We start from the raw sequence: 27,015 nt of genomic DNA, 5'->3' as shown, positions 1-27,015 counted from the left end.
TTTAGTTGGAGTATAAATTATAGATTTGTGCTTGTGACTATCTCACCATCGTAAGGAATGAAGTCGTCGTTGATGTGTCTCATCAGAATAGTTCACTATTGACTTCCTCGTGTTTGTTTGAAAACAAATAAATTTTTGTTTAAATTTACACTCTGGAGTTTTGGGTTCGCTGGGTGAGTGAAAACGGGTAATAAATAGGCATTTAAACAGATTGATTTTTTTTATGAAATGTCATTTACATTAACATTCATTAATTGTATTCAAATGTTGATTATTCATTAATTGTATTTAAATGTTGATTATTCATTAATTGCATTCAAATGTTGTTTCTTTTACTTATATTGATAACATATTGAATGATGGTGTTATAATCTTAACATTATAATGTTATAATAACTTATAATATGATAACTTTGTTGATATTGATATTATTTCTAAAACTTTCATTACGGTGGAGGGGATTTTGTGGATGAAATTTAGAAAAAAAGAGTTTGAAAAACACTTTCGTATAGAACCATAATAGAGTTTCAGAGTGTGGGGGGTTGGGAAGGAAGTTCAAAATCAAGTGTGCGCCCTCTCGTCTAATAAAAATCCCAGTAACTGCCCTGGGGGGGGGGGGTTAGAACTCTTCCACTGCTGCTGTACGCCAATGTGTATAGGTAATAATTGAACTGGGAGGACACACAAACGGGGCAAATATCATGATGGCTAACTAAAGGCCCAGTTACATGTACCAAGTAGTTTTTGGTAGTTTACTAAATTTTCATGCGTCAAGTACTTTAAAACGTATGCAGACATAAATGCCATTTACACACCATTTAGTTGTTGAGTTGTCAAGTATGTGCTTGTGAAAATATGCATGGCTCTAACATATTCATGTTGTCAGAGTTACGCTTGATTTCATGTTCCTGCTGGTGCTGCCATTCACATTTGAAGTAATGGTGACAAATGATTGAATTTTCATGTTATGTAAATATCGTGTCGAAGTTCTGCCTGCTCTCTGCAAAGAGACTTTTTTGAATGGGAGGCCGGCACATATTCGGTCATGGTAACTGTAAAAATTGTAAAAAGTAGACTACACAATTTTAAAGAAAATTTGTCAAGCTCTGCTGTTCATTTCATTTCTTTGTTTCAAGTCAAGAAATGGTTGAAGAAACAGAAATGAAAGTTACTTCTTTGGGAATAGAGCAGCAAATCCTATCATGTAGAAAAATAGTCACAGTAAAGTTGTGAATTGAGAGGATTCTTCATAAACACCATAGGAGTGAAAAGTCCGAATATCAAATCATCTCGATATGATCTCATAGTTGAGTGATGGTTTATGCAATGCAGGGGGGGGGGGGGGGGGAGTGTTTCTGGACTTTCAGTGGAACAAAGATTTCAAAAAAGATTTTTGCTGAAATCACAGCAGTAATTTTGAGTATACTTTAACTTTTCAGTAATTTTAGTTTTTTTTTTTTTGTTTTTGCTTAATTTTCAGACTTTCTTTTTCCTGTTTTGTATGAGAATGGCATCCCTGGGTAAGTGACATTTGTGTTTCTTTATCTAAACCTACCTTGGTTGACTTCATTATTTGCTTACTATTTCATAACTTATTCAACAGCTAAGCATATGAAAGTTATTAGCAAGTTTTATTTTATGTTTCTTTCAGACAATATGGGAAAGGTTCCTCCAGGAAAAAAGTTCAAAGATGCATCGGCTGATGAGAGCGATGATGAGTTTCCTGATACCTTGGAAGAATTTGGTTACATATTTGTAGGTATGATTCATTTTTATGTATGTTTGAGTATTTGAATGAGTGTATGAATTAATGAATTCATATATGAATTTTATTGTATTATCTTTGTTATTTTTGCACACACATTTGTTGTAATAAAATTTCTATATTTACAGATGGGAGAATGCAAAATGTTAAGACAGGAGCTCCATTTGAATTTTTGATCAGGGAAGATGACAACGAGTATAATCAGAAACGGTATGAAGCCATTGGGGAGGTATGTGAAATTCTTGTATGGAAGGTAACCAGATTTCAGTTATACGAAGCTAGGATATCCTGCCAGTTATCACCAAATATCTCCAAAATTAAGTCTACTCATGACCAGTAGCAACATATTCTCCTAGTAGAATTCAAAAACCATCTTAGACACCTGGACAGATATCCAAATGGTGGCTCTATGCATGAATTTATAATGACTTGATTTTTATAAAGATGTTTAAATGCAAAACTTCCATCGAAATTGTACCAATTTTTATAAAAAGACTACAAATTAATTTTTTGTTTTAGGAAAATCCTCTTGACCTAGCAATGCTAACCTAGCAAACCATTTTTTATTTCGGTTATTTTTCCAGTTTTTATGAATTTTTTGTTTTTACAGACTTTTTGCCCACCCTGTACTTTTGGCAATTAACTGTAGAATTTGTCAAAGTCTATTTATATTTGAACAGTTTCTTATTGTCTCTGTTTTCTTTCTAAAACTTTAAAGCAACAAAGTTTTATTTCTCAGATACTGTAAAAAAATCTGTCGAAGTTGTTGCTTCAAGAAAATTCATGTGTTTCTGCAAACTGGGAAAGGCAAATAAATCTATCGCACACATTCAAAATTTTTGCTGTAATACAATTATATATATTTTTTATCTATTTTTATTTTATTTTGAAAGTTACATGCAGATATTTGATTAATATATCAAATTTTTTGTTATTAATAAAATATAGACCAATCGTGTCTATATTTTATTAATAACAAAGTGATAATGAAATGATACATGATTTACATTCATGTTTGTATCATTTAATTTTTTTTCAGGTTGTCACTGAACATGTTTATATTTTACTTCAGAGTGAAGGAAAGCTGAAAAAGAAGCTGATACCTGTATGTGATTGAAAAAAAAAGACAACTTTATTTTTGTGTTTGTTTATATCATAAGTACCTTGTAGTAATTTTATTAACTTTTAAAAATACAGTGAAACCCTTCTTTTACAGCCAAATAAGAATTAGGATTTGTTTTAAAGGCTTTAGTAAGATTCCCTTTTTTATGGTCGCCCCCTCTTTTACAAATTAATTTTCTTGTTCTGCTGGTGTCTGCAAATGAGGGGTTTTATTGTATTTATTGTCTTCTACTCTTAGCAACATATATATTTATTTGATATGCGTTTATATAATGTATCATCCAAATTAAAAGAAAAGATGGATTGAATTGATAAAATTACGGTCGTTAATCAGTTTATAAGTACATTTTAATTTTTTTTTAAACATTAAATTTGAAAAAAAAAATTCCCTTTTTTAGTTTTTGCCATCTACGTTTAACAATGTTATGTTTCCATGTTAATTGTTATAAACAAAAAAGAAAAACGTCAACCATCTTTAAAAAAATTTAAACAACTTAATTTTTATTTACTCTCAATTTCATTTTCTTCAGGTCATATCTATTTCTTTCACTTGATATTTTCAAAGGGAAGTTTAAATATGCTATTTCTGCAATAATAGTAAAAGGTTCTGGAATAAGTTTGTTGGATATTCTTGTTTGCTGAAAAATACTCTTTATTTCTTTGTGAAATCACATTTTTTAAAAACCTATACAAATTTTTTTCTTTAATCTTTTTTGTAGACATTATGTATTATGTGTACACATTTGTACCATAAAAGATACCATTGTGTATCTTTTATACAGTTTTAATGTTACCAACTTATTTACCAATTTAATTGCCTAATATTATTTAATGGTTTTTTTTGTAGGTAGATGCTGATGGTAGCGAACCTCGTACGTTCATTTTCCACTCTGAAGATGCCTTTACCAACTCAAAGTTGATCATTCTGATTCATGGGTCTGGTGTTGTTAGAGCTGGTCAGTGGAGTCGCAGGTAAATTCATTAGTAACTAAGTTTAGTGATGCTATATTGATGTAATAATGATGTTTACAGAAAAATTTTCTGAATTTCACAAAATATCTGATCTCTTAAGATCTCCCATGTCTTCACCCCACCTTATGGGGTGAGATTATCACAAATGTATTAATGATTTTCTTACATCCAGTCATGTTGAAAATCACAGTGAAACCTTGCTACAATGATACTCAATATAATGATAAATAAACAAATAATAATAAATAAACAAACAAAAACCCTCTACAACAATATTTTTTTCAAGTCTTGTTTGAAAATGTTTATACTGTACTGTTAAACTCTTGATGTAACAATAATCCCTCTACAACAATATTTTTTCTTGGTTCGCACAGTATCAGTATATTGAGATTTCACTGTATTTCATGGCTTTCGAACAAGAATTTGTTTCTCAACTTTTTAGTGGTATCTGTTACATTGAAAATTTTTTTTTTATTTGGAGTATTGCATAAAAAATGTTAAAATGAGCTATCCAACCACACCCCATTTTGTGGTATAGTTTTTAAATTTTTTATATTGTGTGTGTGGCCCTTTTTTTAAAATATTTTAAATACCTTTTCAATTGACTTGAAACAAAACTCAAATAAAATGGTCTTGAAACTATCATTGACAGAATCTGAGTGTGTGATTGATATTTTTTTGTTTCATACACATTTTGCGTATGAACTTGCCAAGGAGATACTATTTATTTTATGGAGTAAATAATTAGAATAAACACAGTTCATGTTTGAATTCAATTTTTTTTCTGAAGGTAAGATCATTTTGTTATGTTTTGAAATAATTTTTCTGAGAGTAATTTTTTTTTTTTGTATAAAAACTTTACCTGCAATTTATATTGCATGAGTAATTTTATTCTATATTCATACAGGTTAATTATGAATGATTGTTTGGACAGTGGGACACAGCTGCCATTTATTAAAGAAGCTCAAAGTTTGGGCTATGGGATCATTGTTCTGAATACCAATGACAATTATCGTGTAGTAAATGGAGTGAAGCAATTGATTCGAGTTAGTTTGAATGATATTTTATATACATTGTGAATTTTTTAAAACATTCTACTGTTTTTTTTTATGTACTGTATGGTATCTGGTATTACTACCATCATTCAATTCATTAATCATCACATTCTTACATGATAACTGTATTAATGAACGTTGAAATTGAAGATTTTATTTAATTTATATTTGTTTTCATACTTGCTAAATTAAAAACTAATTGCATAATATGAATGGTTTTTTCCCCCCAATTTGTTTTCTATGGTCAAATCTTTAGTATGACAGAATGAGTCTTGTTTATATTTCTATTTTTTCATATTTCCTTCATTTTGAATTAATTTTTGTTTTGGTTTTATTAGATTCATATTATGTCTGATTTGTACAACAGAAAAGTAGAAAATTTGTGCATGATATTGAGGAGGAAGAAACATTTTGCTATGACTACTTTACTCTTATTTAGGGCAGCAAGGATGCCAATAGACATGCACAATACGTGTGGAAGAATGTAATCTCCCAAACATTAGCAAAGCATGTGGCCATAATCGCTCATAGTTATGGAGGTGTTGTCACTGTGAATTTGGTATGTTTTTCTCACCCATATATATATATATATATATATACACACACATGCACACACACAAACAAACAATGTGGTTTATAATCCACTCGTAAGAATTTCCCATGTTTTTTTAACATATAATCCAGAGGAAAAAATACATTAACAATAGCAGTGAATTTTTCTATCCCTTACTATTTATCCATGATTTGAAGTTTGATTATATGATAGCCTTGTATTTGTTATTTTGTAGCACACATATTTATTGGCTTTTGATTTTTTTTAAACTATTATATAATAATTAATTGAATAGGTTTTCATTACATCAAATGTAAAAATATTTCACTTCTCTGTGTTCAAAAATTCTGATCAACATTTTTAGTGATTGATATAGAATACTCTGAAATTAGAAGTAAAAAAAAAAATTGTAGTCTCTTGATATGTAAGCTACTGTAAATGTGATAAATTGGTTATTATGTATAATAACTGGTTAATATGCATACTTACAATTTTCTTGGTAAGTTTGATAAATTTATCTTTTCTACTGCAAATATGCATAATACCCAAACGTTGTTGTTGTTAAATTTGATGAATACTTGAAATTTATTGCTTTTATCTGTGATTATGCAGAATAGCTTAGTTTAATTGGTCAATTTGATAAATATGAAAAAAAATCCAAATGAGTCTAGTATGTGTGATGAATATAGTCAAACCCCCCCTATAATGATAAATTTTCTGTTGTACCCCAATGTAATGATACAATACATGAATGAATTATCATGTATGGTATACCATATAGCACAATTTATCATGTTTACCAATGAAGTGACACTTATGTATTAAGCATAATCATGGCCGCAACTAGGGGGAGCAGGCAGGTCTCGTGCCACTTGCCCCGTCTGATGAAGCATATAGTTGCGACCCTGTGCATAATCATCGGTAAAATTGATTTATTCAGGAAAATTTATCAAATTTACCAACAATGTTTGGAGTACTATGCATCATCGCCAGTGAAAGTGATTAATTTATGTGAATCTATCAAACTTAACAAAATGCTCTGTGATTATGCATAACTGGCTATTATGGTAATAACCGGCTTTATCACATTTACTGTAGCATATATATGTTCTTGAACTGTATATAAGAGTTCAAGATAACATCCACAAAGATAATTATATTTTTTGATTAGAAACATTCATTTCCTTTTTGTATTTTCATATGAATAGATGTCTTGAATGATAATTCCGTCCGAGACGGAATTATTTTAAAGAAATAAATTCGTTCCAGCCTATGCAGTGTGGTCCCATTTTAAGTATAATTAAAATTATATTTCATCACTTTTTTGACGATGCAAGGAATCTACATTCCCTCACCTTCTTGAAAAATTGAATTCATTCCTAAAGCTCTTTTCCCCCCCCGAAATTCTATATTCATATATCCCCATATACACATTTAAATTACATGAATTTTTTGTTAATTTGAAAAAAAAAAATTCTTTCTTTTCAAGTGTGACTCTTTCTTTGACATTTTTGAAGACAGAGTTTTTGCCATAGCATTCACTGATTCAGTACACAGTCTAGAAAATCAAGGTGTTTCACCATCAGCTTGTGTTCATCTGAGAAAAGTAAGAATTATATGAAGTCTTTTTGTCTGAAATTATAACAATCTAATTCTTTCAGTTTTTTGGTCCAAGTCTCAAGTATTATTTTAAGATAAGAAATGGTTCAAAAATAAATTATTTCAGTGTTTTTTAGGTAAATGTGATTGGTATTCATTCCTTCAGTCAAATATCAGCTAAATTTTGGTTTGGTATTCAGCCAAATATCTCATGTAAATCCCAACTCATAGCCCACTTCCGTGAGAGTTAGCTGGCTCTAAATCATTGCTGGATGATCTGCTGGGGGCTGTGATCAGTCGTTGGTTGTGTAGTTAGATAGATGCTAAACCAAGAATTTTGAAAAATCATATTAATTAAAGTTTTTGAAAATAATTTATTCCATTTGAAAATTTTTAGGTAGCTATGCATACACAAATACTAACCAGACTGTTAACTGGTCACAACTTGGTTTTCTCAGTAGTGTGAATCTGGTGAGGACAGTGAATTTGTACAGTGGATCTCGCTTATAACGTTTCCAAAAAAACCCATCATGACAAAATGTTGTAAGCAGGAAAATGCTTTAAACAGGAAATCTCTGAGTGCTAGTAAGAGTTGCGATCATAAAAATAAGTTGTACTTAGCGGTGAAAACATTCTAAATGGGAATGTTATAAACAGGGTCCACTGTATTAATATAACAGTCAAATCCTATTATTACATTCCTCAAGGGACCAAAAGTTTTGGTCTCTATATTTGGAAGCTCTTTACATCAATATCAATAATTATAAAATTTTGAATTTTAGTTGCCATGATAGCATGCATTTATTCATTTAAAGAAGCAAGGACGTTGTGTCTTTATTAGTTAAAAATAGTTCTTAAACTTCACCTGTGTTGGAAATTTTAATTTCTTTAGCACAAATGTGTACTGTATAATAATTATTAACAGTTCCTGTTATATTCATCTAGTTATCATATAATCCATAGCTCATAAAAAGGTATGAACAATGTTCGAATCCAAGGCCAATTGATCCTTGACCGATAAAAATAATGTGTGTAGGTGGTCTGCCATTTTCAACTTGATGCATGCAGCCTTTTATGAATAATAATTATAATATTCTGTTGTAGATTCAGACAATATCTCTTGTTATATGTCTACTACCTGCTATGAAGGGATTTTTTTTCCCCATATAACTATTCTTAGGTGCGATTAGAATTTCATGTATTTTGCAACACTCCTGCCCGATCTCGAGGCACTTTAACCAGTGCCGTCTTAAGGCATGGGCCCACCCAGGCATGCCACCATGGGGGCCTCACAAAAATGAGATCTGGTTGAAATTTTCGAGAATTTGCCCGATAGGGCCTCAGAAAAATCACTTAGCCCGGGGGCCCATGATGCTCTCAAGACGGCCCTAACTTTAACAGCACCAGAAATTGTGTTATATAAATGATAGAATGCGTTTTATGTGACAGGAAAGATCACAGACCAAGTTAAATTTTTTCTGAATATTTCGCTCGATTCTCTATGAACTACAAGAGTATAATTTTTTAGCCGAGAATTTATTTTTTTTCTATCAATGGATCTATCACCTTCGGCTTTTCTTCTTTATTACTGATTCACTTATGACAAGATCGGGATTAGCATGTCATTGGAAAGAGGGGAAAAACTGCTAATGTAGTCTCTGGGCATCCATTGGTTGGGTTGTTTCTTCCTCCTAACTGTTAAGATGTTGACTTTTACAAATGTATATCGATAAAAGGGTTTCTGTCTGTTACTTTCCCGGATACGATTCATGCTTGACTTCGACCCCCTTCTCTTTCTTCAGGCAGCTTTACTTATGCGATCGCATCGTTTCCGCGCGTGATCGAGTAGTTCAGTTGAAGAGTTCCAAGTACACCTACTCACACACACACCCTCCTACTAATCGTGAGTTTTGTAATGGAAGGTAAGATATTACTTTTCATGTAGATGGCTGAAAGTGGAATGGATTTTTCACTGAGTTCTCTCTACAAGGGAACGCAATACCAGCTATCTTCGCCGATCCCGATATTTTCTATCTATCTCTCTCTCTCGCTCTCCTTCCAACCGGAGAGGTAACGGGTCGGCTTCTGGCTGCTCTTTCCTCGATACCTAATTTACCCTCTGCGGGACTGGGATATATAAGCGTTTTGCGAGATCTTGCTAGAAACTTTTCATCGGTGGTATAGTATGTTCCGTTGTGCGTTTGTATGTGTGTGTGTGACCAGAGGAGAAACTAATCAACGAGACTTTCGTGGTGGGCCTCGATCCGAATCGATTCGATCATTAACTTTGGAACGAGAGAAGAAAAGGAAAAATTGGTTGAGAGGCGCTTCCTTAGTCTATTCCTTCCCCCGATTCCTTCATCCAAAACTCTATTCCTTTTCTGCGGTTAACCTTTATTTCCAAGCATGAAGGCCCCACTCTTCCATCCCGACATTTTTCCTTTTCCGGAGCCCAAGCCATTAGCTCCGAGGCTCCTTTCCTCCTATTAGTTTTCTGCTATCTATCTGGAAAACTGGGGCGAACCCGAACTCATCAGGAGCCAGCTTTGACCTCCCGACCTCTCGCGGAGCGAAAGATAAAGGGGCAATCAAGCATAGCCCTACCATCCAGCCATTACTCCTCAAGTGGTTATAAATCACTTATGACGGGGAAATACAACCCCTGCGTTCTTTGCAGCTTTCTTCCCTTACGCTGAACGCCCACCCGAGGAGGCTCCTTCGCCCTGGCCGACATAATTTCCTCTCTTCCCATCATCTACCTCCCGAAGCCACCTTCTTGCTGTTCATTTATGTATCCTACGGTACGCTTGTGTAACAGCGTTCTTCCACCCGACTCATCTTTCTATTCCGTCTGACGTTACCGCAGCCACCACCGCCTTGAAGTCGTCTACTCAACGGCAGGGACCGCCATGATGGATTTTCTGTCGGTCGCCAATGGTTGAGATGGGGCGGAAGCCAAAGTTTTCTTGGGGGATTAAGTTAGGTTTGCGGCTGGTGAAATTCCAAGTACCTGCATTACACCAGCCGGAGGACATCCTACCGTTCGGATACATAAAGACGACGGTTGTGATCAAATTTTGGGAGTCGCATTCGCTTGACAAAAAAAATGAATAAAAAATTTCAACGCAAAAAAATATTTTTTTCCAGCACTCGTTATCTGTATCAGTATCATCCGCTCTTTATCAATTTAAAATCTAGACTCATGCAGTACTTATAAAACGGTTTCCAAAACCGTAATTATGTTTTTGGCCAAAAAGAGCAAACTTGATTTTTCCATTGCCCTTTCCATTGTAAAACTCTACACACGTTCCATAAGAATTTTGCCGCCCTCTCTCCAAATTGTCTCAGGAGGCAGTTATTCTTCTGCCTGTTTAGTTCTGGCCCTGTTAATTTTTTTAAACTAATCCAAGTACTTCTCTTACTGTTAATTCGAACTAAATGTGGCTACCGAAATCCCTAATGGTTTCATAAAAAATATTTATACATAATTTAAAATACTCCACCCGGTAAATGAAGCCATTTGAATAATGAATGTAACGATATACTATGTACGAGTATTTTAGCTGTTGAAATCGGAAACAAAAGAATTTGGAGATTAAAATTATTAAAACATTTTTTTATGGTTCATATCCCTACATCAGAGATTCTCCACCTGTGATCCGCGGAGCCCTAACGGCTCCGTGTGCAGGTGCTCCGTGACCGCTAAAGGAAAATAAGATAAATCGGTAAATTTGATAAGTGAATAAAAAAAAAAGAGGCCTAATTTATTTGCCTATAACTGCTACCTGTTTATAATTTCTATGACTTCGTTCAAATAATTGACTAAAATTGGTTCCCCGAGTCAAAAAATGTTGAGAATCGCTGCACCTATATCATTGATTTGCAACTGGTGTTTTATGGAACTCTGGGGTCTGCGGTATCAAAGGCTATGTTATATATATATATATATATATTTATCAATATAAATGTATATATATATATTTATGTACATATATATATTCATATGTACATATATTTTATTCATAAAATACACTGCTGGCCACCGTAAATGCAACACCCTGAAGGAAGCATGCAAATAATATGAAATTTACAACATGCATTAGCGGAGGTGAGATATGCAAATCATTAGAATTTCAGCGCAGACGCACATCACGCGCGCCTGTGGCGCCACTTCAAAGCGCTATTTAAGGCTTGGAGATTTCGACGATTTGAAGTACGGCAATTGTGTTTTTCTTGTGGTTTTTTCAAAAAAACGATCAATTATGCCTCGTAGAAAACAGCGATCATCTTTTGATCAAGTATCCGAGTTCGACAGAGGAAGGATAGTGGCCTACCGAGATTGTGGATTATCTTTCAGGGAAATCGGTAGTCGTGTTGGACGAAACCAAACAACTGTAATGCGGATATGTGATCGTTGGATGCAGGAGGGTACGACGGACCGACGTGTTCGATCGCATCCACCTCAGTGCACCACTTCACGTGATGACAGGCGTATTGTGCGTATGGCAGTGACGGATCGCTCAGCCACATCACGAACCATAGCATAGCACATTCAGTCTGTACCGCATCATCCAGTGTCTGCGCGTACCATTCGACGCCGTTTACAGCAGAGTGGTCTGTCCGCAAGACGTCCATTGCTTCGTTTACCCTTGACGCAGAACCACAGACGTCTCCGCCGCCAATGGTGCGATGAAAGAAGGATGTGGACGGCACAATGGTATGAAATTGTCTTTACTGACGAGTCACGCTTCTGTCTGCAACACCACGATGGTCGGATTCGAGTCTGGAGACACCGTGGAGAGAGGATGCTGAACAGCTGCGTTATGCACCGCCACACTGGTCCTGCACCGGGTATTATGGTATGGGGTGGTATTGGATATCACTCTCGCACTCCTCTAGTACGCATTGCCGGTACTTTAAAAAGCCAGCGCTACATCTCCGAGGTGTTGGAGCCAGTTGTCCTTCCTTACCTTCAGGGCTTGCCCACAGCCATATTTCAACAGGATAATGCGCGACCACACGTGGCACGCATTGTCCAAAGGTTCTTCGTCAATCGCCAGATTGAATTGCTTCCCTGGCCAGCTCGCTCTCCGGATCTTTCGCCGATAGAAAACATGTGGTCCATGGTTGCTCAACGATTGACCCAGATTACATCCCCAGCTGCCACACCAGATCAACTTTGGCAACGCGTGGAAGCTGCTTGGTCTGCTGTATCCCAAGAACACATCCAAAGTCTCTTTGAATCAGTGCCGAGGCGTGTGGCAGCGGTGATCTCCAACAATGGCGGCTACTTTGGCTACTGATTTTGGCAGGAACCACACTTCACAGAAGTCTATAAATTTAATCATTTGATGTTTGGTCAACATGTTATCTACAAAATAAATATTGTTGCGATATCTCTTGTCTTTCTTGGTGTTGCAATTTGGGTGGCCAGCAGTGTGTATATATGTATATTTTTCTTTTTTGGTTCCGTAAAACAGATTTCTAACTACCAAGGCTTCTGCATGAACTAAGATATTAGAATATCTAAGATTGATAAATTATGATAGATTACAAAATATCATGAATTAATTCAATCAAGTTCATTAGAGTTTTCGAAGTTATGACATTGTTTCAGATATAATTTTTTTACGTTGAATAGAAATCTTCAAATAAAGATTTCAAAGAAGTTTTTCTTTAACCATGAGCGGAGGCGTAAGCAGGAGGGTGCTAAGGAAACCCGTGTCCTTCCCCCTCGAAGCCATCCAAATTTTTTTACGTTGAATAGAAATGGCATTCTGTTCGTTATCTGCGTATCTTTTCTTTGACTTGTGTACGTCAGAGCCACCTATCTGCTGTTTTTGTGAGTTATTTTTTTCTTTTTTTCCTATCTTAAAAAAATTCCCGTGACCTAGCGCTGCAAATCGTTTTTTATTTTAGTTATTTTATGGTTTTTATGAATTAGAAAAAAAAATTAGAAAAAAAAATTAATATTTTGGTGAAAAAAAATGAGATTCCGAAAGAAAATACCCTTTATATGCTTTTTTACACATTTCTGTTAATTTAAATGTTTTTTGAAGGGTATTAAGTCAAAATTTGTTGGTAAGAAAATTTTTCTGTCCCCCCCCCCCAAGCCTTTTGTGCCCCCACCAAATGTCGATCCTGCGTACGCCCCTGACCATGAGAATTATCACTGCTCAATTTTGGAGAAGTCCTAAAACTATAATTTTGTCAGTAATGAAATATTTAAAAAACACGACCTCACATGATCAGGAGGTAAGCCGTTTGTTCTAGATTGCACACTTTTTTTTCACCCATATAGGTTGGTCGAAATTGGGTGAGTAGTAGGGCTGCTCTGGACAGTGTTGTTCGTAGGTGCACGGCCGAGGAAATTGAATGTGTTTCTGCTGGTGAGTATCGGTTTTCTTTTGGTCAACTTTTTGTGTCGAGAATTTTTACTTATCGATTCACATGAAACCTTTGTGCCCATTATTACCGAAAAGAAAATAATGCAATCGTAGGTATTAATATTTAAATATGAAATTTTTTCAATGTATCTTATCGCCAATATACAGGGTGGGCAAAAAGTACGTAAAAACTTTAAAAATGAATAAAAACCGGAAAAATAACCGAAATAAAAAACGACGAGCAACTTCGATGGAAATATGCAAATGAGACGGTTATACGAACTTGCGCGCCTAATCCACAACCAATTCAACGTTGTAAACTGTGTATGTGGACCTGCTGCACTCTGCCGTTGCTGGATTTGTGACTCGCCTGCAATGTGTTATCCCCTGTGGTGGTGGTGGTTTGGTCATGTGGAAGACATACTGCTGTAATAAATGATTTGGAGGCATTCTGTTCGTTATCTGCGTATCTTTTCTTTGACTTGTGTACGTCAGAGCCACCTATCTGCTGTTTTTGTGAGTTATTTTTTTCTTTTTTTCCTATCTTAAAAAAATTCCCGTGACCTAGCGCTGCAAATCGTTTTTTATTTTAGTTATTTTTCTGGTTTTTATGAATTTAATTTAAAGTTTCTACAGACTTTTTACCCACCCTGTATCTAATCTATAATGGTATTTTCCCAATCACTTCAAAATTTCTCGCAGTTCATTTAATACTTGGAATGAAATCGATTCTTTCAAAGAAAGAAAAGAAACTCTGCGATGTTCCCCCAAATTTCTTAAATCTTAAACTTGGCGGTAAAAACGACTAAACAACCAATCATTTACGTGTGTGGCGATCTTTTCTGAGAGTTATTGTATTGGTGTCAAAAGTTTCAATTTCACATTTTTTCAGTTTCTGTAGTAATGCTTCGTGGAAATAAAACCGGAAATGAAAACAAAACTTGTAAAACAAAATGGGGAAATCATCAGAATGATTGTGCATGTCGTTGAGCGCTGTTTTTTTTTCTTTTCTTTTTTTTGCTGAATGGTTTTTTGTTATTATTTAAATAAATATAATGATAGAAGTTCTCTACCGTCAGGAATGGTCAGTGATCGTTCGAGTGGATGTTACTGATCACTATGACTCGGATTTTTATGATCTAAGAAACATAAAAACCTTATTATTTTCTCATTACTTTATTTCTCACTTTTCAATCTTATTATTTCTTATCTTAACAAGTTGAGAAATAAACGAAAAATTCATCAATTTATCTTTTCGATGGAACTTCTGTCGCCAAATTCGAATGAAAATCCCTCCTACCTTATGTACAACTGTTATATCACTTATGTATTATAGATGCACTTTAGTACGTTCTAGAATCACACTGAATTTTATTGCTTAGTTTCTTCTGGGAAATATTTGAAGAAATTACTTTGCAAAGTTTTTTTTTTTTTAAATTCGGTAAAAATTACTAAATGGAGCAATATTTGAAGAAGGCTTGTGTCACAAAACAGACGTCTAGTTTCTACAATCTTGATTGTTTCTTAAGCCGAATTCCGATGTTGCTGCACATTAAATTGGTTTTGCACTGGAACTTTTAGCATGTTTTTAACGAAATAAAATACAGTGGTACCATTGATCTTTCCTTTTTTAAATCGGGAACAACTCCGGCCTACCGTTATTGTACAATTTACTACCGTGTTACTTCCTTTCAGAAAAGAGTGAGTTGTACCGAAAGTGTGTATATCTATACCTAATAGACCTAACCATCTGCGTGCGTATCCAGTACTGTGGTTGAAGTTAATGCTGCCATCTATATTTCGAATTGTGAGTAAAGTGTAATGCTTAAATATCTGCACAGTTGTAGGTAAAAATTTCCGTAACTTTTCACTCCGAATACTCAACTTTAGGCAGTGCCAGAATTACAGGAAAGGACAAAGGAAGCAACTCCAAAACCTTAAAAAGTGGCAATTTCAGCGATAAAAATAGAATAAAAATTGAAAAAAAAAAATTTGTTTGTGCTTTGAAAAAAATTGTTATGGAGCTTTACAGTGACAGGTTACGGTGGCAAAACTGTTTGCCGCTCCTGACAAAAATGCATTGAGCGCAAAGATTTTCAGTGTCCGAATGAAAAACAACTTTCGCAAGTGCTTGGCGTGCCATTCAGAAACATAGCAAAAGGAACCTCCGAAAGTAAAAAAGTGGCTACTTGGAATTCTGCGAACGTTTTTTTTTTTTCTGGAAAAAAACATTTTTCTAAAAAAAAATAAAATTTTCGATGAAAGAAAATTGACCAAAAAATGATCTATTGCTCGAAAATTCCTAAACTATGACCGATCGTTCGAAAATGCTTAAAAATAAATATTTTCGACCAATAGCTCGAAAATGCCCAAATTATGACGTCATAAAATAATTTCATATTTCATAAAAATCCGAGCCCTACCGCACCGTTAGATATGCAGGCGCGGCTCAAGACAAAATTCTGATTCATGCGAGACATTTTCCGATGCCCCTCCATCGTGTGAGCTACACCAGTAAAATTACCTGGAAAACTCGCATACGCCATGCGTATGCATCAAAAATTAAAATTTTCTTTGGAAATTATTCAATTCAATACACACACATTCATGAGTTGAAATTTAAGAACAAAACATTTATTCCAAATTTTTGTGCAATTATTATTTTATTCCGTTACCTCTAATTTGGCTCCTCTGTTATAGCGGCCACACCTATGGAAATGAGTACTGTCGATGCTATAATTTGCTGATTACTTTATAACTTTTCACTCAATTTAAATGAAAAGAAATCAGTAATTAGTATCTTGGACATGAGCAATTATGTAAACAATTAAAACAAGTTTAATGGTTTCCGCTATTATAGTGTATCTTTCTGAGTACAAATGTTCAAATGTTAAGAACTACGGATCTGAAGTATAGAGTATTTATAGTGTAGCATACATGGTTTCTGGAGAATTTTTGTATCAACGTTTGGGAGAAGATGTCAGATGCCCGTTAGGCATTGTAGAAACAAAAAAAACCTATGTATACTCTATTATGTGAGATAAGCCCCAGGGCATATTAATATTATTAAAGGAAGTATGTGGGGGGGGGGGGAGAGAAGCATTGTATTCGTGGTCCTGATTTCGTGCACGACAAGAAACCTTGTTATTAATGGTTCCTAACATTCTTCAGTACGCCACGAAAAATCGTGTGCGAAAATGGAAGAAAGAGCAAGATCAACAGCTGCCTTTTATGTCGAGAGAGATGAATATAAGCGAACAAGTGCCTGGAGGAGAATTTTTGTATGTATACATACGTACGTACATATGTATATTCCCAACGGGAAAAAAATGACTTCTATTTTGCATATGCCAAAAAATAAGGAGTAAAAATAAAGAAATGAAGCACAACATCCAATTCTGGATCACGTTTTCTTCAACGTTCTCAACATTTTTTTTTTCCTCATTTCGCTTGACTTATAAGAAACTTTTCTTATATATCTCTCTTGCATAAGAACAAGAATAACTCGAAAACGCTTTTCCTTGATTCACTCTATTTCTCTGAAAGTAATGGGGCTTGTGTTCAAAGAAGAGGAGGTAGGAATAAAATAACAAAAAATAAATAGATCATACACACACAAAATCCCAGGCACTTACTTTAAAGAAACTTAATACAGGAGCTCCTCTGAACAAAAGACTTACGTATGTAACAAAGAAAAAGAAGTAAAAAAAATGTATATATTGTGCTGAAAAGCTAATTTTTCCGAGAACCATTTGTTTCTGGAAGAAAACTCCCTATTTTCCTCCCGGAACGCTTATTATCCGGTCATTTTTCCTCCCCTTCCGGTGCCTTATATATGTATTATTTTTGTTGTCATAACTTCATCAGCAGCTATGAATTACGAGGGGGAAAGATATTTACGTGAAAAGAAATATGGAAAAGGAATGAAAGAGAGAAATCTCGTGATATAGTAAGTGAAGGGGTTGGTGGATAGCTTTTGAATAAATGTTCCGTGTATGTGTTCTTTTTTTTATATACTTTTCGTAAGCTCTGGGAAATCCGACTGAAGACTTTGAAAATTTTTCAAGTAGTAAATTCAAATTTCGTTACGTGCTAAATTTCCAGAATATTTCATCTTTTATTAACAGCGTTTGAAAATGAGTGTAATTTTTTTTTTCTAAGGTTCTTTTTTCACTCTTTTGCAGACTTTTCTTTGGCTAAGAAATGTCTGCAAAGTTAATGCGCGTGTTATGGTAGTGTATTAATTTTGTATTTCGAAAAATGTATATCAGTCTAAATAAATGAGTTATGCTATTTCACAATCATGTATGATAATATTAGAAAAAGAAAAAAAAGTTACTTTGTTGCCAATAATTTTTGTGTAAAAGAATTTTAAATTAATGTTTTTTGTTTTTCATTTTTGCTATTAAAAAAAGAAGGAACCTATGAAATGAAGGGGGGGGGGGACTTATTTTCAATAGAAATTTGTTTCATACAAATATATGAATACAGTATATGAATATGTAGGGCCGTAACTATGATTTTTGTTGCCCCCACAACTTTAAAATTCGATAATTTTATTATGGTGTTCTCTTTGGTCCCTCCTAAAATTTCCGCCTCCTAAAATTTGCAATTATGCTACATAACACAGCAATTATGCTACATTTTTATTTTAGAAACGGGTGCCCAACCTCTGGTCCATGGGACAGATGCAGCCCGCTAATGGGTTACATCCGGCCTGTGAAAGGTGTTCATAGAAAGTATCAGTCTATGCAACACGATAAGCATAGGCGGAGATAGACTCGAAACTCTGGAGGGGTCCGCACATGACAATAAGTACTCAATTTTCTTCAAGTTGGCTACTGTTCGTGAGCGCGAGCAGTAACCAACTCGCATATCTGTCCCGCGGACTAAAAAGGTTGTTCATCCCGTTTTAGAATTTTTCTATTTTGTTTTTACTCAACCATCATATTGCAGCTGCATCGAAATTCTTCATGTTCTCTTCGTAGAACGTGAAAATGTTTTGGTACGATAATTCAGCTGATTAAAAGTATATTTTTATCATTCATTTTTTTTTTTTTTTAGCATCGTTGCCATTTATAAAATTTCATTTTTATTCCTGACAACGATAATTTCATGAAATAAATTAGTTTCTGATGATATAATTTCTTATAGGAGAGTATAAAAATATCGCATTTTGCTTTTAATATGTTGTAATGAAGCAGAAGTATTTTTAAGCAAATTATACAGTTATGGGAGATATATATCATGTGATATCACGCGCAAGCTCTTTCTTCATTTTAAAAAAGACTTCTTTGAGAATTTCTTGGATTCCGAGACACTTGGAAAATAGGTTAGCCTTCCTAATTTTCACTTTAAAAAAAGTACCTATTCTCCACCGAAAATTGCTCCAGAGAAATATGGATCAGCTCGTTGAATGTCTCCCTTCTTAAAATTCTTTTTATGAGCTCCTGGTAATAAGCGTTATTCTCCGGTTGAAAGTATCATATAATCCGACTTCATTGGATTTCGGGCTATAATAATGCGACAGCTGCTGCATGTATAACATCAACTTCTACTTGCTGGATACGACCGTTTTTTATTTATTTTTTTCCAGTTTGCTGTGATGCTGTTTTTTCTTTTCTTTTTTTTGTATATTGCCTGAAATTTTATGCCATTCTAAGTGGAAATATCCACCCAAAGAACGGACTTTTCTTTTTAATACCGGTACGTTCATTTATACCTCTATTCAGCTTTTCTTTTTTCTCAGTGCTTGATAGAGATTCGATCTTCTGTTCTGTAACTTGTTATAAAAAACGTTTACTTCTTTTTTTCGAGGAAAATTGAGTGATTGGAAATTATAGATGAATAACAAATTTTGTTATTGTTTTTAGGTTTTAAGAATGAATTAACAATCTACGTTTTCGAATCGAAAAATGTTTTGTTCGACATTGAGAAATTATTGTTGGTGTTTCTTTTGAGTTCATCTAATTTTATTCAGAACACACGCCACCACTTATCGTATCACAAAACTACCCGAAAAAGTTTTGGCAAGTGTTCACATTTCACAAAATTCATTCGCATTTACGTCGGTATTTAATTGTGGAAATCATTGCTGGAATGGAATTGTTGATTGCCCAAGTCTCCAACAGAGGGAAGCACCATGAATTGTTTCCTATTTAGAAAAGGGAAATACGTAGAGGGAATACGATTCACACGCGGTTTCGGAAAGTGCGCTTTTACCCGCTTAAAATAAACGATAAAGAGTACTTATCATTTGCAAATGATAAGTCCAATTTCTGATTCGTGGACAATAGTTTTTATTAATGTTTTTTTATAAACTTTCTCTATGGTAATAATATTCTTGAAATTAATATTTTTCAATTCAAAACCTTGAATGCATTTCTTTATACAGTGCCATATTTTTTCTGCCTATAATCCGCTTGTTATACTTAAATAAAAGCACTTTAATTTCTTACATGCCTTCGTATTATCTATAAATTTGTTTTTTCTCGAGAGATTTAACAAATGAAATTTATTTTTGAATTATAATTTTTTAAGGATTTATGAAGGGTGTATAAATAAAAAAATTAATATTATGCATAAGAAGGACCGGGGCCATACCTTTAAAATTATATAATTTTTGTAACGGTGCTCTTTGTTCCCACCTAAAATTGCCGACCGGGGCTTATAAACAATCCCTACATTTCTAAAATTAGCGTATCGTGATTGGCCGAAATGAGTGATGAACCATTACGTCACTGCTGGTGAAATTTTTGCTGGCGACGTTTAACGATAGATACATTTAATTGTGCTGGAATCCAACATTCACCGTTGGAGTAATGGTTATAGTACAAGACTCACGTATCAAAGGTTGTGTGTTCGATTCGGTTTGAAACCCATCCAAATTTTTTTCCCATCCTTCCATCTTCGCTGTCATTTACTAAAAAAATGTTCCACTTTTGTTTCTGATTTAATCAAATGCTGTTCACGTGCATCGAGAAAACAATAATAACGGCTCGCGAAGTTATCATTTACTGATTCAATAAAAAAATGTTTTAATTTTTCGTCAATTAACTTTGAAATTCAGTTTCACCAAAAACTTTGCCTCTTGTAACGTCTTGCTAGCTTTTTTGCTCGCAGTAACCAATCACCAGCATGCTTCCCGTGTTACTAAGAGAGTAGGGATTGTAATTACGCCACCCGGGGCAGGTAGTTCTTCGCCCCTGTAGTTATTTAAGCTCTTAGAAGAGAGAGGACCAACAACCCTTTCCATTCCTTAAGGTTTCATTATTGGTGAATCGAATTTAAATATACACGGATGATTATTTGGTGACATTTTTTTTTCTCTCAAAGTAGAGAAATTCGCATCTGTGGATTACACAGAAAATAACGGCAATTTCGTGAAAGTTCTAAATATTATGACAATACAAAGGCCACAACAGCAAATTTCTCCCAAGAAAAGACGAGATAAAGAAGTAAAAGTAGATGCATATATAAAGAAATAACGGTAAAAAAAATACTTATATAATAAATATTGCTGTTTAAAAAACCTAAGTACAGCAACCCAAGATCAAGACAAAAACGCAAACCGAAATAAACATCTCTTGGAAATATGGTTATCACCTAAAAAAAAAAGTATGGATAGTTTCTCTATTCTTCCCAACTGTAATCCTCACAAATTATGCATTAACATTAAACCGATGTTTTGGTATATATGATTTTGTCATTAAAATTGAAAAACTTCCCCATTCTTGCACAAAGCATTTGTATACCTACAATAAAAGTCCGGTATAGCGACAGTTCACATAACGAGGAAAACTTAATTTATAACGGACTTATCGTTATAATCGATTTTAAAATTTTGCTGTGTCAGGTTATAAAATTGTGGGAAATCGCTAATTACTTATCTGAATTAAAAGCTCTTTCAGATCGTTTCGTTCTTATATTAAGGAATGAACAGAACTCTAGTAATGAAATTTATTTCACAACAGTCAATTCTCTGAGATATTTTTTATAGAATTTCGTATAATCGGACGTGATTTAGTAGACCAACTGAACAGTTAAAAGTCTCAATTATATCACTGCTCACTTCCATAGCTGTATGGACTTTTCAAAATTTTCATGCTAATCGGAAAGTTCTTTTAGCACAATTTTTTCAGTCATCAGAAACGGTTTTTAACTGCAGGTTCCGATCCAGTGGTCTCTTAATCATTGGACAAAAGTCAAATTAAATCTGTCATCACACACACACACACACTTCATTAGATGCCCAAAAATAGGTAAGAATATAGGTTAAAACAATTGGACTTTTCTGCGTCCATTCTTTGTTCAAAGTACCCCAGAGTAATTTTTACGTTCTGCTCTCTTAAAAAGAAAGAGAGGGGGAAAAAAATATCATTAACATTAGCTGTTTCACAATATCACTCGATATAGCAAGATTCTCGTTATAACGGGATTCCACTGCATTATTTTCCGGTAAAAGCAACCAATTATTGTGTGTGTGTATTTATATTCAAATACCATTCAAATCATACTGAATTTCAAAAAAATTCTGAATAGTCACTTTATGTGATAAATTTCAGCAAGCAGCATTTGAAGAACATCTTGTTTCTACAGCTATCTGCTTGTGAGCTTTTGAATATGATCAAATAGGTTTGGCCTCCTGGGTGAAAAAACGTAAAAATTATCATCGATTGCATTGAAATAGTCAAAACAGGGGATCTGATTTCTGTTGCACTGATGTTTCGGAAAAACTCGCATAGTTTGATTGATATGATTCACTCTCATCCGATACTTGATAGAAACATTTTATTTTTATTACTTTCATATTTAAAGGTTCATTTGTTTGCTTCTCTCTCTCTCTCTTTCATCTTTTTTTTCTTTTTTGAAACCGTTATCGTCTTAATTCGTGTTTGTGTGTGTGTGAAAATGCGAGTTTGATCGCGTGAATGTCTTTCCTCTTTTTTTCCCTTTAAGTGTTCTTACGAAGTAGGTAAGTATAAAAGAGGGAGGGAAGAGGTAAGAAGAAGCGATTTTTTTTTCACCAAAAAACATATAAAAATGAAAAAAAACGAAAAATCCATAGAGAGAGAGAGGTTTTGCTCCTCCTTCCAAGTTTCTGGACGTGGTGTGTCGTTTAAGGTTTCCGCACTGTCTGTTCTGGAAATTGCCTTTCAAAAACAGAACATTCGCGAAAAGGTTCCGTTGTTAATCTTGCTTTCCTCAGATGAACATGCCTTTTTTTTTTCTCTTTTCTCTGCGCTGCCGCTATTCTCGTAGCCGTATGCAAATGGAGGGTTGAAAGCGCGTGCTTTTGAACACTCAATTCATTCTCGATTTTTGCTACCCCTTTGCCCCTCCAACACACATTGAATTTTCTTTTCTCTGTGATATTATTTTTTTACTTTTCTTCATTCCCCTTTACCCTCCTGATGTTAGTTGGGAGATCGGTTGAGGTTTTTAACTGTTTCTGCCCTTTTGACTGCTCTGAGAGCGGTCGGGAGTTCTGATTTCAGACTCGGGCATGTGTTGGGGATGGTTTTGGTGGAGCGATTGTCCCGATTCGCCCAAGCGGATATAATTTCCTATATTTTGCCGAGGTACGACCGCCGTTTGGAGTTTAAGTGAGATATGAGAATATTTGTGGCATGAAAAACTCAGAACGAATTTTGAATTTCAGTTTGATTAAGCATATCTACCAGTTGTTTTCGGAATGTGGGGAGGGAGGCCCCCCTCTCCTCCCCTGGGGAGCTGCTGAAGTTTCCCTAAGTATAAGGGGCACGAGTTCTTCCAAATCCATAAAGATACCCTGTGATAAGCTTTTTCTTAGAAGCACTGCTTTGATGAAACAGCACCGGAGCTATAGTGAAAAGTTTGAATTTAATATTTTTGTGGTTTAGTGATTAACATTTACCAATCTCTGAGGATTATGGTTTTTTTTTTTGAGGGGGGGGGGGGTAATTGTAATTTTTGCAGTATATGTATGTACATTTTTTGACAAACTTTGACATCAGTAAAACAATCTTTATGAGATGAAGAGAGACAATGCTTGAAGCCGATGAGGAATGGATGAAAGAATGAATGAAGAGATTTTTTTCAGCAGATTTTGATCACTCGAAGCAGACCTGAGTCATGCTAGAAAATGTGTGTGAACCATGGCGTGAAGTGGGTTTCTGGTATTTAGTGGTTGTTATAGTTCTGCCATCAATTTTTCAAATTACGAGTGAAGTGTAATGATTGAATAATTGTACCATTGTAGGCCTGTTGCTCTCTGTGGTGAGACTTTTTGACCGGGACATCAGCTGGCATTCTCGAAGTTGGGAACCACAGAAAACCAACTTCATAAGACCACCACTGTGGCGATGGTGGGGTTCGAACCCGGGTCCTCGTGATGCGAATCCTGCACTATGGATATACTCGACCACCAGAGTGGCAAAAACCACTAGACCAATTGCGGATGGGCTTAGGAGCCGTGGTCCAGTGGAATTCGAACTTTTGGACATGTGATTCTCGTCTACTGGGGGGGGGGGGGGAGAGGGCATCTTCAGGGATGGAAGAAACGGGGCCGTTGTGATTTCCTTAACTGTCCGTAGACCATTTCTGTGAAAAATCAACAGCCAGAAGCTTCCTAAACCTGGCCCTTCCTATAAATACTGTATTAACTTTGTCCTTCCTATAAATACTGTATTAACTTTGTCCTTCCTATAAATACTGTATTAACTTTGTCCTTCCTATAAATACTGTATTAACTTTGTCCTTATTGGGGAGAAGGTCATGTGTGTGTGTGTGTGTGGGCACCCAATTAATATGCCAATCACTGAGCTAGTGGTCCTCAGTTGCCGCTGTGCGTTACACGCAAGTCGCATCGCGAGGGTCCAGGTTCGAATTCCGTTCGCGGTTTAGTTGTGGTCGGCTGAAATTGGTTTTTGATAGTTTCCAACTTCAAGGTGCAAATGCTGTTTCTTTTGGAAAAAGTCTCCTCAGAGATCAGTACATCCTCAGAGTAAGTACATGATATGTACTTACATAACACGAAAATTTAAGCATTTATCCTTTTAACCTCAAAATATATTAGAACGATGACAGCACCACTACAAGACAAAACACGTATAACTCTGATCACATATACAGTATACTTGAAGCCCACGCACGTTCTGGCGTGCACCAATTTGTCAGAAGTACCCCAGAGGAATGTGTATGAGTCATATTTTACGGTTAAGTAGTAATTCTCGGTCTCAAGTTTTTCTGGATTCTTACTCCCGTCACAACTGAAGATGTTACCCAAAAGTCTGAATGAAACGTCTGGAAGTTCAAATTCCACTGTACCTTGCAGGTTTGTTGTCAGTCATCACAGTATTTTTTTTTAATTTTTGTGAATTTTTTGAAATTAGTGCAAAATAAAATCATAGGAGTGGGCTACTATGCGCCACCCAATATGATTATTCTAAGCAAGTCAATATTGTAGATCACTGTCGGCCCACTTAAAATTGATTGCGTCACAACATAGTATTAAAAGGAACTGAAAATGGATTTTTTTTGTTCGTCAGGAATGGAAAAAATGATCGAACTTATCTCATTTACTTTGTAAAAAAAAGTAGGGCTGGTCCGATTAATCGGGTTGGTTAATCGATCGATTGTTAATTGCAGTTAAAAGTTTTAGTTGAGTTAAACTCGATCAATTCGATTAAAATTTTCATTAAAAGTTTGAGAGTTGACTCGATTTTTTTGAAAAAAACCGATTAGATGTCTTATAAATCATGTTCTATACAGAACATTTTTGATAAGTGACCATATTTAAAAATATTTGAAATAATATTTTGATCAAGTTATATTCAACGAAATCTGATGATTCCGATTTCAAATTGAGTTTGATGCGAGCTTTAGAAGATGAACAAAATTTATTGTCTCCACACAGTACTTTTTCGTATTCGTGGAAGCATGAGCTCATCTCCTCATAAGTACCATTCGAGAGTTTCTAGAAAAACAAACAACAATGTGATTGAAAATAGTTTCGAATTTAATTAACCGATTTAAAAAAAAAAACCAACAAAAAAAAACTATAAGATGCAAATGAAGAAATTACAGGTTTTGACAATTATGTTCAGCATATTAAATTGCTTGAAGCGGGCAGCCTTAATTTCTTTTGACCTATTTCTATATTTGTTTACATCTACGAAATAGGTAAGTGAAATGAATGAAATATTTTTTATAGCATATATGGTCCCAAAGATATTCGATTAAAATTCGATTAATCGATTAAAATTTTTTTATTAACCTGTAAAAAATTGTAATCGATTCTCAGCCCTAAAAAAAGTAACCAATATGAATAAAATTTGGTATTTTTTTTATCAGCGAACAAGAGGTACAAATTCGGTTATTGATATCAATTCCAGGAGCTGAATTAAGCCTGGACGAAGTAAAGAAACTACTTTGGGGTTGCTTTATGCGGCTTTTTAGGTGGTGCGAAGTAGCCGCAGTTGTCTGAATGATAACAATTAAGAATTAATTAATAACAACAAAGAATTCAGTAAGTCGTTTCTTGACAGCGAAATGCGACTTTTCCTTCACAAAAATTCGGGTGAAATCAAGTAGCACAGATATGTTTAGCAAACGATATCCAAAACGACAGATGCATCAATAACTTGAATGTATGAGTTAGGTCTTCTGGCTGACAAAATCAAAACTTTTTGGAAATTTCATTAGCATGTCCGCCGGGCAACGTTGAATCTTTTTTCTTCAGGATTGGCGCAAAGTAGCCACAGAAATTACAGTGCTCTCCCACTTAAAATTTTATAATTTTAAAGAATTATACGTATACAGTATCATAAATTGCTGGCAAAAAAGTTTTGATCCTGATCACCCGTCTTCCCCACTTACTTACAGGCACCGATAAGCACGAGATGACTTCGTGGTCGAGTTTCACTTCGATTTTCAAGTTCATAGAAGAACGTCTCAAGAAACGGATCCACGAAGATCTTTGATGTTAGAGTATAAGCACCGTTTGTATGTATGTGCGATGTAATCCATCTCATAATGTTCAAACACACAACCATTGTCGATAAATTTCAATAAAATGTGAATTTTTATTTTTTTCAATCGAATTTCATGTATTTGAAATTTCGTATTAATTCCTGTATTGAATATTTTACACTTTACAAAGCTTAAATTTTTTTGCTTGAATATCATTGTATTTTTATAATAACGAATTTTAAGACTTAATTTGATATAGGTATTTGTATGATTACATGGATATTATTTTTTTGACGCAAATTTATATTTTTGTTGTTTTCAGTTCATGCATAGTGAAATTTCAGAAACGGAACTTTTGCTATTGAAGGAAGATTGGAGAAAGAAAACAAAGCTATAGCATATTGAATCTATAGGCCCGAACTAAAACTTCTTATTACGTATGCAACCCTTTCTCTACTTTTGTTTAGTGTTCCATAGTTTTCTTTCATCGTGGCATTAACACGCATTCGATATATAACTTCATTGGGTGTGTACCAAAAATTGTATGTATCGAATTTAGGCCCATGGAGTAACGAATCGCGTTTGCTACGCTCGAAGGTGAGTCTTGATTTT

At 34.6% G+C, this 27,015-nt stretch overlaps 1 protein-coding gene across 3 annotated transcripts; it reads left to right on the top strand.

Annotated features, from left to right (window-relative positions):
- Positions 1–93: 93 nt before the first annotated feature.
- Positions 94–26,529, top strand: LOC149078678 (cotranscriptional regulator ARB2A homolog). Of its 3 annotated transcripts, none has more exons than XM_089240819.1 (11): positions 94–173; positions 1,481–1,520; positions 1,652–1,759; positions 1,894–1,994; positions 2,805–2,870; positions 3,735–3,859; positions 4,767–4,905; positions 5,354–5,473; positions 6,957–7,073; positions 13,368–13,455; positions 26,317–26,529. In XM_089240819.1, the coding sequence occupies exons 2-11, from the start codon at positions 1,502–1,504 to the stop codon at positions 26,412–26,414; spliced, it is 981 nt and encodes a 326-aa protein (XP_089096945.1). In that variant the 5' UTR covers positions 94–173; positions 1,481–1,501; the 3' UTR covers positions 26,415–26,529. The 3 variants fall into 3 exon arrangements, with proteins under 3 accessions (XP_089096945.1, XP_089096946.1, XP_089096944.1); XM_089240818.1 differs by having other exon boundaries at positions 161–187; XM_089240820.1 differs by lacking the exon at positions 13,368–13,455 and having other exon boundaries at positions 97–173.
- The last annotated feature ends 486 nt before the right edge of the window (positions 26,530–27,015 follow it).

Source organism: Pholcus phalangioides, unplaced genomic scaffold (genome assembly GCF_987345545.1).
Source record: "Pholcus phalangioides strain wild (caught in Gottingen) unplaced genomic scaffold, Ppha-v1.0 ptg000013l_1, whole genome shotgun sequence".
Classification (NCBI taxonomy): Eukaryota; Metazoa; Arthropoda; class Arachnida; order Araneae; family Pholcidae; genus Pholcus; species Pholcus phalangioides.
Note: the sequence above shows the minus strand (reverse complement) of the source record. Positions and strands in the feature narration are given on the sequence as shown.

What these genes read in the sequence shown, in the direction of transcription:
- LOC149078678 (XM_089240819.1), top strand. An exon ending in TGAAAAAGAAGCTGATACCT is followed by an intron (nt 2,871 to 3,734) that starts GTATGTGATTGA and finishes TTTTTTTTGTAG; the next exon opens with GTAGATGCTGATGGTAGCGA. An exon ending in GAGTGAAGCAATTGATTCGA is followed by an intron (nt 4,906 to 5,353) that starts GTTAGTTTGAAT and finishes ACTCTTATTTAG; the next exon opens with GGCAGCAAGGATGCCAATAG.